The sequence below is a fragment of the Trichomonascus vanleenenianus genome (assembly GCF_965637985.1).
Source record: "Trichomonascus vanleenenianus strain CLIB 3782 genome assembly, contig: TRVA0_024S, whole genome shotgun sequence".
Classification (NCBI taxonomy): domain Eukaryota; kingdom Fungi; phylum Ascomycota; class Dipodascomycetes; order Dipodascales; family Trichomonascaceae; genus Blastobotrys; species Blastobotrys vanleenenianus.
In genome coordinates, this window is record NW_027481863.1 from 163,652 (window position 1) to 179,976 (window position 16,325).

General features: G+C 50.7%; 7 protein-coding genes across 7 annotated transcripts; 4 read left to right on the forward strand and 3 right to left on the reverse strand.

Moving 5' to 3' along the window:
- Positions 1-177: 177 nt before the first annotated feature.
- Positions 178-1,545, forward strand: ATG42 (S10 family peptidase; the record flags this gene model as incomplete). Its single annotated transcript, XM_076685404.1, has 1 exon — positions 178-1,545. The coding sequence occupies one exon, from the start codon at positions 178-180 to the stop codon at positions 1,543-1,545; it is 1,368 nt and encodes a 455-aa protein (XP_076540410.1).
- A 711-nt stretch (positions 1,546-2,256) lies between these two features.
- On the reverse strand, positions 2,257-2,598 carry TRVA0_024S01728 (uncharacterized protein; the record flags this gene model as incomplete). The annotated part of the gene is made up of 1 exon (XM_076685405.1): positions 2,257-2,598. The coding sequence occupies one exon, from the start codon at positions 2,596-2,598 to the stop codon at positions 2,257-2,259; it is 342 nt and encodes a 113-aa protein (XP_076540411.1).
- Positions 2,599-5,131: 2,533 nt separating this feature from the next.
- On the forward strand, positions 5,132-6,916 carry TPD3 (protein phosphatase 2A structural subunit TPD3; the record flags this gene model as incomplete). The annotated part of the gene is made up of 1 exon (XM_076685406.1): positions 5,132-6,916. One exon carries the CDS (start codon positions 5,132-5,134, stop codon positions 6,914-6,916), a length of 1,785 nt encoding a protein of 594 aa, XP_076540412.1.
- A 358-nt stretch (positions 6,917-7,274) lies between these two features.
- TRVA0_024S01772 (uncharacterized protein) lies at positions 7,275-7,978 on the forward strand (the record flags this gene model as incomplete). The annotated part of the gene is made up of 3 exons (XM_076685407.1): positions 7,275-7,299; positions 7,346-7,899; positions 7,944-7,978. The coding sequence occupies 2 exons, from the start codon at positions 7,275-7,277 to the stop codon at positions 7,801-7,803; spliced, it is 483 nt and encodes a 160-aa protein (XP_076540413.1). The 3' UTR covers positions 7,804-7,899; positions 7,944-7,978.
- On the reverse strand, positions 7,975-9,030 carry TRVA0_024S01794 (uncharacterized protein; the record flags this gene model as incomplete). Its single annotated transcript, XM_076685408.1, has 1 exon — positions 7,975-9,030. One exon carries the CDS (start codon positions 9,028-9,030, stop codon positions 7,975-7,977), a length of 1,056 nt encoding a protein of 351 aa, XP_076540414.1.
- An 842-nt stretch (positions 9,031-9,872) lies between these two features.
- On the reverse strand, positions 9,873-13,397 carry TRVA0_024S01816 (uncharacterized protein; the record flags this gene model as incomplete). The annotated part of the gene is made up of 2 exons (XM_076685409.1): positions 9,873-13,319; positions 13,392-13,397. 2 exons carry the CDS (start codon positions 13,395-13,397, stop codon positions 9,873-9,875), a joined length of 3,453 nt encoding a protein of 1,150 aa, XP_076540415.1.
- Positions 13,398-14,797: 1,400 nt separating this feature from the next.
- Positions 14,798-16,083, forward strand: YDJ1 (type I HSP40 co-chaperone YDJ1; the record flags this gene model as incomplete). Its single annotated transcript, XM_076685410.1, has 2 exons — positions 14,798-14,831; positions 14,882-16,083. The coding sequence occupies 2 exons, from the start codon at positions 14,798-14,800 to the stop codon at positions 16,081-16,083; spliced, it is 1,236 nt and encodes a 411-aa protein (XP_076540416.1).
- Between the last annotated feature and the right edge of the window lie 242 nt (positions 16,084-16,325).

The window sequence follows — 16,325 nt, forward strand, 5'->3', positions numbered from 1 at the left end:
GGGGGTCTGGGGGCTGGCCCCCAGTGTATTGGATCCCCCGAGGACCGGGGAATGAGAGAGCTGTCCGGAGAATGACCGGTGATCGTGTCGATCGGGTACATATTTCAAAGTACGACCAGACAAGAAGGATGTATAAAGGAGGGATCGATCGCAGGTGGAGTGAAAGATGAAGCAGAAATGAAGTTGCCAACAGTCAGCAAGCCTCTAATCGTGGCATTGAGCCTCGGGACTGCGCTCGCCGAGACCTGGAGCCATGTCGTCACGAAGCGAGAGCTTCCCAACCATGTGCTCAAAGTGACCGACCCGGGCTCATTGGGCGTGGACACGGTGCAGCAATACTCGGGCTACCTGGATGTTGAAGACGGTAAGAACCATCTGTTCTTCTGGTTCTTCGAGTCCCGGAACGACCCTGCCACCGACCCCGTTGTGCTATGGCTTTCGGGTGGGCCAGGTTGCTCCTCAATAGGTACGGCCTTGTTCTTCGAAATGGGTCCGTCCTTCATAGAGGACAGCTCGCTCGCGCTCATTCGCAACAACTATGCGTGGAACAACAATGCCAGCATGATCTACCTGGACCAGCCCGTGGGAACCGGATTTTCATGGTCAGACGAGAGTGGAACTCCTGTTGACACAAGCCTTGAGGCCAGCAAGGACGTGACTGCCTTTTTGGAGCTGTTCTATGAACAGTTCCCGCAATACAAGGAGCTGCCTTTCCACATTGCGACCGAGTCTTACGGCGGTCACTACGGCCCGACCTTTGCCTCAGCTGTCCACAATAATTCGAATCTTCACCTTGACAGTCTGCTGGTTGGAAATGGCCTTGTTGATCCGCTGGAGCAGTATCCGAAATATTACGACTTTGCGTGTGAGGTGAACGATATTCTGAATGCCAGCGACTGTAACACAATGAAGTCGAATATTTCGACCTGCCTGGCCATGCTTAACGACTGTTACAGCAATGTGTCCAATAATTCTGCTTGTGCGGATGCTGCGGAGTACTGTGATTACACTCAGCTCTACCCATACGTCGAAACTGGCATGAACTTGTATGACTATAAGACGCCGTGCGTGGGCCCTGAGTGCTACCAGAGCCTTGTCTACGTGTCAGAGTGGCTCAATGAGAAGCCAGTGCAGGAGGCAATCGGCGCCAAGGACATGAATTTCACCTCGTGTAACAATGTCGTCAACGGAGCGTTTGAAACTAGCGGCGACAAGGCGTTACATTTCCAGCAGTACGTCAGTCAATTGTTGGACGATGACATCCCAGTACTTATCTATGCCGGCGACTTGGATTTCATTTGCAATTGGGTTGGTAACTGGGCGTGGGTGGAGAATCTGGCGTGGGAGGGCTCTGCGCAGTTCTCGACGGCCAGCAACGAGACATTCGAGGTTAGTGGTAAAGCGGCTGGCGAGCTGGCGAACTACGACAAGTTTACGTTCCTGCGTGTCTATCAGGCGGGCCACATGGTACCTCATGACCAGCCGGAGGCCGCACTTGCCATGTTCAATCGATGGCTCTCCCAGGACTACTCTCTTAGTACTTGATCCATACCGTAAATTAATTGGTCCTAATTAGTCCTATATAGTACCTACATTTATCTCGTGTATTCGAGGGCCAGCCCTCGAGCTCCCGTAGTTGGGGGCTCTGCCCCCAAACCCCCGTCAATTGGTCCTATCCGATTCCGGGAGCTAAAATGCGGTGCTGTTTTAAAAGTTGATACAGAATCCAGCCATCTTGCGGAGTTGTAAGTTGACAACGCTATTAATATTAAAATATTTACAGTTGATTACAATTGTTGGAATAATAATCCATTAGACCGTACTACAGGTACTATCTTTATCAAATTTGATCTGCAGCAAAAGTCTATGAAGCTGTAGGATTCGCGGTCATTTTCCAAGTTTGTTACAGAAATGGACGATTGTAACAATAGCCGGCAACAAGCTCCCAACGCGCTCCTCGTAACAGATTTTGTTACCGTAAATCTACAAGCTCGTCGCAATATTACCGCTACCGGTACTGTATAAAGTCTAGAATTATATACATGTAATGCCCTGATAATGCAAACATTATCATAAGCTCTATTAAGTACGTGATTGTATACCCAATTATCAGTTTTCTGTTCGCCCATTAAACATGTTACTGTTAGGTTCCTCCGCGAAGCGGAGCTACGGGGGTCTGGGGGCTGGCCCCCAGGGACTCAATTAGCAAAATAATAGAATCAATGAAGAGTTTTTAATAAATAAATAAATAAAAGATTAATGAGTACGGTAGTACTCGTCACCCTTATGCTTTGTTCCATTATACCAATAGGCGTTGCCTACACAGGCGCCCTGGAGGCATCCGCAGGGCAAGTGGTTCGACGTGTCGGTCTGGTAGTCCTGCATGACTAGACTAACGTTGGAGTGGTGGCCGCTGTTGGTCGAATAGGTTGAATTGTTTCGCGTTTTTGGGGTGGTGGTAAAGTCCTCCTGGTCTGACATACCGTCGTTGTACTGCTGTTCAAAGTAGTCCTGGGCCGCTTTATAGACCTCAGGCGAGACTGACGGTGACTGGTAGGCCGACGATGGCGATGGCAGCGAAATTCTATGTTCACCCATCTCTATTATATTCAATATATTTGACTATGGAACTGCAGCAAATCTGGAAAATACGGCCTTATATACCTGGGGGAGGCCTTCTTCGGAGCTAAGGTTAATCTTAGCACAGCCAAATGTATGGAAATGTATGAAAATGTACCCCGGATGACCGAATATGCGTGTGTGACCGCGATGGCTGCCCTTGATTCAGACACGCGAACAGTTCCCGCTCCTTGGATATCGTCACAATTGAATTGCTACAAGTGTGATAAGATACGACATGAACTATATCAGGTGGTGACTGGCGATATACGTGGTAATATAGAGATAGCGAGATAGCGGATCACTTTTGTTAAAGGGGTATCTTCGTGATAAGGTGCGGCTGATTTTTACCGCTGAGTGATAAGCAGCGGTTAGCAAGGGGACTCCATAGACTCATTCTACAAACTCTGAGTCGCTGGTTTCATACCGTTGAGCAAACAACCCTCCTCGGACCTTCCCCAACAATCTCACAAAGTGGAGAGAACTTTTCCAGACCGTAAGCTGAACTACAGTAGGGATTGAATATATTCTATGCAGGTTCCGTTAAGCCGCCTGGGTGGCATGTACTGAGATGGGCATCTCCACATTGAGTGCATGCATCCGCCAGAGTCAGATGGAAAACACCGGTTTACGGAGGCTCATTTGCTGCTTTCCGTAACTGGGGGGACCAGTCCCCCCAGACCCCCCTGGGGCTCCGCTTCGCGGAGGGTAGCACTGCTGATAAGGAGCTTAATGTATTTTGGGGTAATATATTGCCGACACTACCAGTAGGTAGGCTTATCTTGTGGTTTAATGCATCGTGAGGATTATTATTGTACTATGGTTAGTTGTTCTGGAACAAATTACCTAGGTAGCACTAGAATTACCTATTCTACCCTAATATCGAGTCTAAAAGTAAGTACGGTACATATGTATTACAATTAGGATGGACACCATGACTACGCTACTCAGAATATATATTACAATGTGTCCATTATCCAATTGGCTTCCCTGTCATTCAATTGGTTTCCCTGTGTTAATCGGCTTGATATGCTTTCATTCCAATAGCTTGTATAGGCGTAGCTCTTGGTAATCTTTATGATTGAATGGAGTCATCTGACTTACACTCATGTCAGCCGTGTATAGGCGATTTGATTCATGAATGGTGTCAAACCCTACCGGGTAACCGGTAGTACTGTAATATGAAAAGCATGGTCAATAGTCAATGTATATGATCTGGCTCCATTGACTGGCCACTCATTGCAATTATCTCAATTATCTCAATTAAAATGGCGTAGATTCATTGATCTCTTAAAGATTTAGGTTACTTAGTCTAGCGAATCCTCCGCGAAGCGGAGCCTCAGGGGGGTTTGGGGGGACTGGTCCCCCCAATAATAGGCGAGAGTCAATGCTTAACCAATGACCAACAACTCAGTGGTCTTCTATACTATGCTTCATTGGGTCACAAAGTACTTTGGCAATTGCTGAAATTGACCATACATGCTAGTATTTGCTGTATGCTGAATAATCTAGATCATTGAGACATCAACTGTAACGGTTAAGCTTGTTCATGATCTCAGATCACCATTGACTACCTATATTCTACTTTATGTGCTACCTAGCCTAATGCACTACAGTTACGCATTTGGATGTTATCAGCTATAACTGCATAATTAATTAAGCGATCTAAACGACATTAGAATTACAGTCACTAGTTGGTTCGTTACAAACTACTGGTACTCTTTACACATGTAGTCAATGAGTAACTATCACCATTGGCTTCATATACTACACGGTGTAGATACTACCTAATACTAATTAAGAATGATTCACTAACAGTTACGCGTTCCATATAATCGGCATAATTGATTAACAGATCTAAAACGTCCTTATCACTACAGCCACTAAGTGGTTCGTGTAGCCAATGGGTCAACAACTCCGGGCATGTGATGGCAAACGACACTCGGGTACAGAAAAGGAAGGTAGGACAATGGCGATGCGTCTATAAAAAGGCGCCCATCGCCACCCCCATCGAGCGCTTATTTCCGTGGTGTGCACCCAAGACACCACATAGCCGATGTCGTCCCACACCCCGATGCGAAGCATCGCCACGGGAGCTCGAGGGCTGGCCCTCGAATACACACAACTCCCCTACATAGTAAACAATTAAATCGTAGCTACTCGTAGTAACTCGTAGCAACCCCAAAGGTTAGTGGTGATAGCGCCCCCTGGGGCGGAGGGTCGCGGGGGACGACAAGGGTTGGGAGGAAAAAGGGGACAACAAAAAGCCTTTGACAAAAGTTCACACGACAACCCATTATTTCTCTGGAGAGCACACGAAGCGAGAGGCCCTCAATTACAGAGTGTTTGGGAGTGTTTTGTTAGAGAGCAGCGATAGTATCCAGGCCGGACTTTGAAGCGACAAAAAAAATAAAAGAGATAACGCTGCCCTCCCTTGCCTCCCTGTCCTCTTTTGGCGCGTTTTGAAACGACCACACGACAAGTCATTACGACACTAATTTATACACATACAATGGAGGCGGACCCGAATAGAAGCGAGGTAATTGCATTGGCGCTGCTGGTGGACGAGCTCAAGAACGATGAGGTGACGTTGAGGCTCAACGCCATCCGGCGGCTCTCGACGATCGCGCTGGCGCTGGGCCCCGAGCGGTCGCGCAGCGAGCTGGTGCCGTTCCTCGAAGAAGTCACACAAGAAGATGAGGACGAAGTACTCACGGTGTTGGCCGAGGAGCTGGGCGAGCTGGTGCCCTACGTGGGCGGCCCCGAGCACGCCACGGTGCTCATTCGGCCGCTGGAGGTGCTGTCGGCGGTCGAGGAGCCCGTGGTGCGCGACCGCGCCATTGAGGCGCTCAACAAGCTGACCGACGCCATGTCGCCGGCCCAGGTCGAGGAGCACATCGTCGAGCTCATTAAGCGCCTCTCCTCAACGGAGTGGTTCTCGAGCCGCGTCTCGGCGACGGGTCTGTACAGCCACGCCGTGGCCAAAGTCTCGCCCGAGCTCCAGACTCAACTACTCGCCCAATACCGCCAGCTGACGGAAGACGAGGCACCCATGGTGCGGCGTGCGGCGGCCACCAACCTGCCCAAGCTCGTTGAGGCTCTACCGGAGTTCACTTTTGAGGGATCCATGTCAACCATGCTGCAGACCCAGGCGTTTGACGACCAGGACTCGGTGCGGCTGCTGTCGGTGGACGTGCTGATTGCCATTGCCGACCGGCTCAAGGCGGCGGGGGTGACGAAGCACAATTCGGAGCTCATTTCGTACACGACGGTGCTGTTCAACGACAAGTCGTGGAGAGTGCGGTACATGGCGGCGGACCGGTTCGAGAAGCTTGCCGTGGCGCTCAACTCGGCCGAGCTGCGCGACAAGTTCGTGACGGTTTTCCTGCAGCTGATGCGCGACAACGAGGCCGAAGTGCGCACCGCCATCGCCAAGCAGATCCCCGGGTTCTGCAGCCTCATCTCGCGTGACGTGATACTGGCGCAGGTGGTACCCGAAGTCGAAGAACTCGCCTCGGACTCGTCGCAGCACGTGCGAGCTGCTTTGGCGACGCAACTATCGCGGCTGGCGCCGCTGCTGGGACAGGAGAAGACGACCGAGTCGCTGCTGCCCGTGTTCCTGCTCATGCTCAAGGACTCGCACCCCGACGTTCGGCTCAACATCATCTCAACCCTCCAAACGCTCAACGAGGTCATTGGCATCGAACTGCTCTCCAAGAGCCTGCTGCCGGCTATCTCGGAGTTGGCCAAGGACAAGCAGTGGCGAGTGCGGCTCGCCATCATTGAACACATTCCCTTATTGGCCGAGCAGCTGGGCGTCGAGTTCTTTGACCGCGAGCTGGGCTCTCTTTGCATGACGTGGCTGTGGGATTCGGTCTACTCGATCCGCGAGGCCGCTACCCAGAACCTCCGCAAGCTGACCCAGGTATTTGGCGCCAAGTGGGCCCGCGAGGAAATCATCCCTCACATCCTTATCGTCGGCGTCAATGCAAACTACCTGTACCGCCTTACCGCCCTCTTCGCCGTAACCACCCTCATCCCCGTCATGGACGAGGAAACCATCACCAACTCCATCCTCACCTTTGTGCTCGAACTCATCCACGACCCAATCCCCAATATCCGGTTCAACGTGGCCAAATCCCTCCAGGTGCTCGCCGAAACCATCCACAACTCCGATTCCAAGCAGCTCATCTCGTCCACCATCCGCCCCAAACTCGAGTCCCTTGAAGACGATACAGACGTCGACGTCCGCTACTTTGCCAAAAAGTCCCTCGACGAGATCAAGCAATTGGTTTAATTATATATTTATATATATATAACTTGTTAATACTACTTCTTCTTCTACAACAGGGAGGGGGGTCTGGGGGGCTCGCCCCCCTGCTCCGGGGGTTTGGGGGCAGAGCCCCCATTCAATTGATCCCGTCTAGTCGTCTCTTGGGGGGGCCAGCCCCCCCCCCCCCCAAACCCCCCGTAGCTGGGGGCTCTGCCCCCAGACCCCCTCAATACTAAGGACGGCGTCTAGTCGTGCGGCGTAGCATGTGCGGCGCGGTATGCGGCTGAAGGTTAAGGGGGGGAGGCACGGCTGTAACCCCGCAGGTTGACCACACGTTTTGAAGAGGCTGAGAAACATAATTCGTACTAAACGACAGAAAGAGATGGCGAGTGCAACTGAGAAAATTGGTAAGTAGGGGGAAGGCGATCGAGTCAGGCTAACATAAGAGGATAGTACGGGATTTGCGGTCCAAGGTACTGACGGACCCTAAAATCGTTGCGCTAGACACGGATTTCACGTGGGTCATTGACGACTGGAACAACCTAGTGACGAACGACGAGGGTAAGGTGACTGGTCCTACTTTCGAGGCGTATGGGTTCAAATGGTCTCTTATTATGTACCCAAATGGCTACGCCCACCGGCGGGGCACCCATATCTCAGCGTACATTGAGATTGCCCCCGCAGACCCGGCCAACAACCCAGAGTGGGCCGTTTCCGCGAACTTCGCCCTCATGATATGGAATCCAGTGCGTCCTAGTGCGTACAATGGGTTTGAGGACACGCGGTCCTTCAGTTACATCGGCGACGACAGCTGGGGGTTCCACAATCTCTACGACTTGAAGAACCTCGACCTGCTCACTACCAGCGGCAGGGTTAATCTCACCGTGTATTTGCGCATCTACCGACAATAATTTAGACTACAATTGACTACCTGGGGGGCCAGCCCCTCAAACCCCCCTTTGAAAAGTTTTGGAGGCTACCATTTGTATTGACCTCAGTGAGTCTGGGTAAGTTATATTGACTGTAATGAATTCAATTGACCATAGAGGAGGAGGGTTCGGGGCGACTGGACGGAGAAATGCTTAGGAGACTACGTAGACGACTTTACCGTTCCAATTGACGCACCACTTGCCGTAGTGGTCCATAACTAGATATGCTGAGGTAGTCCACTTGTAGAGGTCGACCAGGACGAGGTAGTGGAACCATCGAGAGTCTCCGCGTGACATTGTAACACATATGTACCTGGGGGATACGGTTGTAATGTTCTTGAAGCTGGCAGAGTAGAATCTTGAGAGGGATGTTGATGCAACTGTATACCACTGGTCGGGGCTCTTCAAGGGCAACACTCTAATGTTGGGGGCGGTGAAATGAGGGCAGTCATTACAGGGGGGAATACACAGGTAGTTGTCGTTTATGATAACCGATCCGGGAGTTTGGTTGCTCGCAGCGGTGGTAGTGAAGAGCAGAGTGAAGTCCGGCAGAGTGTATGCCTTGAGTTTCTCTCCAATTGTATTGACGAAGAGCATGGATCGCGCTACGAACGTCGACTGAACGTGAGTGCGATCGGATATTCCATGTAGTGAGCCGGCTGCAATTAGCTCGTGGCTCATGTTTCTAACTTTGACCTGAATTGCCTGAGTTGGTAACTCCGAATCGATGAACTCTATGTACCCCTGGGAAATGCTTTGCTCGTTGATGATAGAACTGGGCGATTGATCAATTTCAACGTGTGACTCGCCAAACCACTGCGGTAATGGATCATTGGTTTTGATAATTGGCACGTCGTGTCTAATCTGGCTTACTTTAAGAGGACTCTTTCTGGTGATATTCTGTAACACCAGGGCTGATTTGAACTGGACGTTAAAGTTGGGCCCAAGCGAGTCAAAGAGCAGCGTGTTGTCTTCGAGTATGTCTAATGGCGCGTCCTGAGACTTGAATTGTGAATCAATGGACCTGACTATCTCCCGCCATTGCATGCAAGTATGTGCTACGCTGAGAAGGCTAAACGGGTCCAGGGAGCCAAATGTGATTTCTAGTATCTCTGGCGGAAGCGTGACTGGCATTGCGATACAGGATATTAATGAGGAAGAATGGGCTGTTAAAAAGGCGTCAAGCGACCAAGGTACCTTGGAGGTCATACCATTGAAACGACAATCATAGACCCTAGGGGCCTACACCAGTCAACTAACAAAATATCAGCTAACTAGCTAAGGTAAATAGTAGATTACAAGAGCGGATTAATGATTCTTGATAGGTGAATCCGGCGCTACAAAAAGGTTATATGGAACTTTCAAATAGATAGGTACTGGCACTGTATTAAGGTTTACAGCTTTTATAATCACAGTGATTTACTTGCTGTGAATCTAGACCTGCTAATAGTTTTCATACCCAAGTGGTTTCACTTTAGAAAGTTCGTGATCCCGCTATTCGATATTATGTCTCAATGATTAGATATGAAATGTCTCACTCAAAGAACGGACAGATCGTACTACAACGAGTGAATGGAATAAAATCCGAACAAATGGATTCACCAGGTATATGAATATCCTATATGACTATAGAAGTATGAGGAAACAAACTCCCGAATTCGAAATAAAGAGAACCAGATATAAAATAACCGTCAAGGTTGACCTTACTGGTCCGTTACAGGCAGGGGATTAGTAACAAGCGTAGCTGACACTATGATAGCTGGATAGAACCAAACTAATACTAAAACGTAGATATTATAACGAACTGGGAAGTCAACATAACGTACAACAGTCAAAGATCAACCCATCACAGGGTATTATGACAACACATAAGTACCGGTAACCATACTAACCAGATGAAATAAAACATATTCATTAACATGCTAGCCTTTATTAGGTACATAAATAAAAGTATTACAAGATACGGTGATAGCGCATGAGTATAAACCAGATGAGATAAAAAAAAATCTATATACACGTTAGTCTTCATTAGTTTCATAAATACAAGTCTATCAGAGAAGCCCACGTCGCCATTTTTTCGCCCCAGAGCCAGTCACGTACTGTGGGTTCCTGCCCGGGTATGGAATGCCTTCTTCAACATCAGTAATAAAAGACTCCTCATTACCAAAGTACAGAATCTTGATGGCATTGGCAAACGCAACAGCAATACTTTTCCGGCCGTACTTTGCAACCGGCCCAATGGCTTTAATCAACAGACGCGATGAGATATCAGGAATGTCATAGTACGATACCTGGCCCGCCGCCGACATGGCCCATCCTTCCCACACAATGTTGAGCGGAGGCGTGACCTGGATAGGCTTCTTACGGTTCCGCAGCTTGCGCCCTGACGCCAATTGTGTGAGCGTCAGGTTTGTAAAGCTCTCGCTGGCGCTACCACTAGAGTAGCCTGCATCGTCCTCTTCCTTGCGCCGCACTCCCATCATCATGTTCATCTCCGTTGCGTCCCAGCCTTCAACGTTGTTGATCCAATGCTGCTTCTCAGATGCAGCGTCGAATCCAAGGCATCGCGTCTCTCGCGGATCTCGCTCGACTCGAAGGCAAATGTTGTTTCGCGCTCGGTTCTCAATGCTTAGCGTATGGCAGATTACAGTGTCGCACGACTCAGCGTCCGTGTAGGCCACCGAAATAGACTCAACCGAAACACAACCGCAGAACCGGCAGTGCGTAGGCTCGGAATGGAGCACTCTAAGAGACTTGGTCACGTAGTGGCCCAGAGGGAAGTGCCGCAGAATAGTACCCGTGTGAACGTCCAACAGGCACGCATTGAGCTCTGATGCAAACAAAACCATATGGATCTGTGGAATGGGCACAACGATTTTGATGGGCTGAGTGTACTCGTAGGGCCTCGTGCTGGGGATGACTGGGTGTTCATGCTTCGTCTTTCGTCCCAGCACCTCAGGCATGGGATGTGAGCTCGTGGGCGCCGGCATTGGCCAATACGAGCTGCTACCAAGCATTAGCGGCTTGGCGTTCATCGATTCGAGGAGATCCACATAGTTGAAAATCCACACCTCGTCGTCGACGTGGGTGCCTACAATAATGTCATTTTTGTTGGAGATGCACACAACCTGCTCGTTGATCCGCGGAGTCAACAATCGCGTGGCGGTGATAATTTCAGCCTCGCTAGACGGTAAAGGAAGGTCGAATGACTTGATAGAGCCGTGCTCCGAAATAGAAAGCAGCTTGCCGCTCTTGATGACGACCATTAGACAGCACCCGGAGAAGAAGGTCTCAATAGGTGCATCGGAGAAGTAGGTCGGATTGTGAATGTAGTATATCTGCTTCCGTGATTTGAAGTTCCATACCAACACTGCGGGTAGAGAGGCTGAAAACAAGGCAATGAGCCCCAGCGAGGAGTTCATCGTCAATTGCGTGGCAGGCCAGAACTTCAGGGGCAGCGGAACTCGAATAGGCGTCTCCCCGAGCCTGGTTGGGTTGTGAGGCGCCGCAGTGGCCGCGTTCCACACGATTACCTTGTGATCCAGCGAGACGGTGGCCACCCAGGAGCCCTGGATCACCATCTGGAGGATATCTAACGTGTGGTACCCAATGAGGTCTTTAGAATAGAACTGGAGCGTATCGTTCTGCCCGCTGGGTTCGGAGGACTCGGCATCCGAGGGGAGGATGTAGTTGAGCACGATTCCGGTCAGAGACACAATGAATACGAGAGACGCGGAGAACTCCAGGAACAAATTAAGCGACATGATGTCTGCCATGGAGGGGGTGAGCGACCCGTGGAGGCTCTCGCCCAAGGAAAATTGAAGCGGAACGCTAGATGGGGCGCAGTGTGAGTAAATGACGATTGGTTCGTAGACGATAGCTGGGCGTTCAAACACTGCCGAGGGCAGGCCACCACCACTACCACTACTACCAGATGCATGAGAGATCAGGGGGTTGAGGAAGAATACAAACCGTCCTGTTGGAGTGTCGACGGCGTTGTACCCGGGCAGGATGTGCCTCGAAACAAGCCAGAGATACAATACGACAGCGCCAAAGAGCACGCCCGTCATAACAACAGGCACTCGGCGCTTGAGGTAGTTTCGCTGGAAGTAAATGAGAGCCTTTGTGTGGAGTTTCAGACGCTGCATTGCGGAAGATGGCGATCCATAACGGGACTGCGGAGCTGAGGAAGGCGCCGAGGAGGGTTGGCCTGGTCGAGGAATGTCTGGATTCGAAGACATGGCGTTGATCACGGATCGGAAAAACGCAATCAGAGACCACTTCCTGTCGCTACCGGAACTGCTGGGCAACAGGCCGTAGTAAGAGCCCGAATTGTAAGCGCTAATGAGATCCTGGAGCTCCAAACGACGCAGATCGACGCACAGGACCGCTGTGAAAAAGGTCAAATGCAGCAACAAGTCTATAACTAGCCCCAAAATGAGGTAGACACACAGCGCTCTGGCATTGTCCGAGAGACCTAATTGGGGGAGCAACCCGAACAAAAGGCAGGCGACGTCTAGGGCTACCCGTTTGACTGAAGTGGGTGCCGCCATGCCAATTGCGGAGGCGATTCTATTAGACGGCGAGTTCTCGGGCAGGGTTTTGGAGACGGCATTGACGAGACGAAACATGTGGTTTGTGCCAATGATCGATACCAGGAACGGGAGGCAAACAAATTGCCGCAGGTTGAAGTGTGAGAAGCTCGGGTAGATCATTGAGGCGAGGGTGAGCGCCGCAAAGTTCGACAGGCATATTTGAACGAGGAATGTCACGGCCAGACCAGCCTGCGACAACACCGTTTCAATGTCGACGGCGACCAGTCCTAGATAGAAGAAGGAGAGGCCAAACGCCGCGGCGACAAATGTCTTTGGGAATGGACAGGACGGGTAGAAGTTGAACGGAGGCAAGTCGGAGCCCTTTGCGGCGGTATTTTTTGGCATCACATATGTCGATGCTTCTTGGGTGGTGGTGACATCATGCCCGATTAGCCTCGCAATTGAGTTGTACCACTTTGTTTCTGCCGATTCCGAGTGAGAATCGTATATGTAAGAGACGAGGAGGCCTGCGGCGCCATTTGCGCGGTTCCCAGCCTCAGCTCTACGGCGATGGCGTCTCATTTTGGGTATGTACAGCATGGAGCTCGCCTGGTTGTCGTCTGTAAAGTTAAGCGAGTCAATTTTGGGCACCACTGAGTGCAAATAAGGCAGGTTATCCAGGTTTTGGTCGAGCTGGACCAGTGGAGAGAGTGCGTCCAAAACGGACGAATCAAGAGCGTCTGTGAATGCCGGAGGACATATCAACGCCTGTCTGATTATCAAGGGCCCGTCGCCATCATTGGGTTCCGTTTTTATTTGCGACGGGATGTATGCATTAGGTAGCGATTGAGTAAAAATCGCATAGAGCGTCACGTAGCTTAAAATGAACGCTATCGACGCCGGCCAGAGGATGTACCGGCGAGGCGACGCTGTGACGAGGATCGATCCTCTTTGAAGTAGATTCTAACCATATTGTTAGCTGTTAATCAAACTATTATTAAAACCAAGTCACCCGCTCCAATTAATCGAACTTACCACCATATTCCAGGGCGATCCACAGTGTGTGTATTTAAATACCCATCAATCGAGGAAGGCCAGTTTAAAAGGTCTTGAATATCCTTCCCCGGATAAGTTGACGCAATAAGAGTACGCACTAAAGAATTGGCAGCAAAAAACCAAAAATACGAACAACTCACAACAGTCTTCTAACTACCTTATCACCGAGAAATACGAGTGAGAGCAGGGGGATGGAAAGTTGGTGAACTGGAAGACTGCAAGGGATGGATGGGCGAACGGGAAAAACTGCCCTTGTCGGTGTCTTAAAACTACGGTGGATATTTCACCTGAGGTGATTACGCCGTTGTCTATCAAGGGGAATTTAGTGGGCGGGGCGGTATTTTCGCGAGTACTGTAGTAGAGGTAGAGAAGCAGAGACGGCCGCTTAATTTTTTTTATTGCGATATTCTCACCTTTCTCGCCTAAGGACAGATCGACAGGAAGTTTCTTCCGGATATGCGCACTTCAGCCCTATAGCGTGCTTGGCCGTTGGACAATATATGTGCATGGCCACCGGGGTTTCCAGCATGCCTCGCCACACCGATGGTGGCGCCTAGACCGACCGTTAACGCGTCCCAAACGACGAATACGGTTGATTTGGTGGGCGTATTGCTACATTACTACGTATGGCAATTCTGCTATTAGAACATCATATACTAGTAGGTTACTAACCAATGCATTCCAAATCAAGCGAGAATGATTCGATTATTCGAGGTTATCCGCTTGCCAAAAGCCGGCTGGCAACACAACGATATTCCCCAAATGTCGCGTCATCGGCTAGCGGGTGTTCCGAACCGGGCCCGCCCCGGCAGATTCCGCCCACCATTAAAAGCGCCTAATTACAACACACACACTTCCTTTATATATTATTGGGGGGACCAGTCCCCCCAAACCCCCCTGGGGCTCCGCTTCGCGGAGTTCTTCTACCCCCATCAGCAATCCCTCCGCGAAGCGGAGCTACGGGGGGTTTGGGGGGCTGGCCCCCCATGTGTGCGGCTCATGCGGCTTTGTTAAGTTATCAAGTTAGTGCCGATCAAGTTAGAACGAGTTAACGAGTTAAGGTAATTTTTCAACCCTTGCCCGTGGAACACGATGGAAGGAAAAAAAAATTGGCTTTGGCTGAAAAGCTGAGAATGCAACTCTATCGCGGACCAACAACTCTCATCGAAGGTTCTGTGCTCTTCCGAGTCTGTTTGGACCCTGATTCTTCATAAATTAGCGATTTCCCACGCTTTTCCCTGCTTGATATTTTAACAAAAAACCAACCCCAGCACTAAGCTTGCATAGGTTGAGCCGCATTTCAATTTTCGCGTTCTGACGATTACACATCCTCCCCCTTTTTTAAGAAAAAAAAAATTTGGCATATCCAGCATTTATAATCCATCATGGTGAAGGATACTAAACTATACGATATTCTGGGTACGTATTTCTATTGCTCGAGACTAGATATAGAAGCTAACAAAGTGTAGGCGTTTCGGCAGATGCGACCGAGTCGCAAATCAAAAAGGCGTACCGAGTGGGGGCGCTGAAATACCACCCCGATAAGAACCAGCACTCTGAGGAGGCTGCTGAAAAGTTCAAGGAGATCTCCATGGCCTATGAAGTGCTCTCTGATACTCAGAAGCGACAGATGTACGACCAGTTTGGTGAAGAAGGCCTCAACGGAGGCGGCGGGGGTCCCGGAGGCATGGGCGCCGAAGACATCTTCTCGCACTTCTTTGGCGGCGGCATGGGCGGTATGGGCGGCATGTTTGGCGGTGGTGGTCCTTCCGGTCCTCGAAGATCAAAGGACATCGTCCACCCGCTCAAGGTTTCCCTGGAGGACCTCTACAAGGGCAAGGTGTCGAAGCTGGCGCTGACCAAGACGGTTCTCTGTAAATCCTGTAGCGGCCGAGGCGGCAAGGAAGGTGCCGTCAAGACGTGCCCAGGCTGCAAGGGTAGCGGTATGAAGTTCATTACCCGGCAGATGGGCCACATTGTGCAGCGGTTCCAGACGGTTTGTGACGACTGTAACGGCGAGGGCGAGATCATCAACGAGAAGGACCGATGCAAGGTGTGCCGAGGCAAGAAGACGGTCGAGGAGCGAAAGGTTCTCGAGGTTCACGTCGATAAGGGCATGCAGCACGGCCAGCGGGTCACTTTCCAGGGCGAGGGCGACCAGGGACCAAACATCATCCCCGGTGATGTCATTTTCGTCATTGACCAGAAGCCGCACGACCGGTTCGAGCGACAGGGCAACGATCTTCATTACAAGGCGAAGATCGACCTGCTCACGGCGCTTACCGGCGGTTCTTTCCCAGTTAAGCATTTGGACGGCGACTACCTCCAGGTTGAGATCATTCCAGGCGAGGTTATCGCGCCAGGCGCTACCAAGATGGTCGAAGGCAAGGGTATGCCTTCGTACCGACACCATGACTACGGCAACTTGTTGATTGAGTTTGAAGTCGAGTTCCCAGACAACTACTTTGCCACTCCAGAGCAGATGAAGCTGCTGGAGCAGGCGCTGCCTCCACGAAAGGCCCACGACGAGATCCCGGCTGACGCCCACGTCGAGGAGTGTGTTCTGGCTGATGTGGACACTTCCAAGTACCGACCATCTGGCATGGACATTGACGAGGATGAGGACGATGTTCCCCCAGGTGGTGAGCGTGTCCAGTGCTCCAGCCAGTAAAAAAACTAACATGTCATGTAATTTTGCCTACGACTATAGATTTAGATTCCCCCTTTGGTAGCTCATTATTATCGCTCAGTGGTTATTTAATACAGAATCCAAACACCCTGGGGGGACCAGTCCCCCCAGACCCCCCTGAGGCTCCGCTTCGCGGAGGTTTGGTGCAGGTTGGTCGGCCAATTCACACTTGCTAGCAGCAATTGGGGGGACCAGTCCCCCCAAACCCCCCTGGGGCTCCGCTT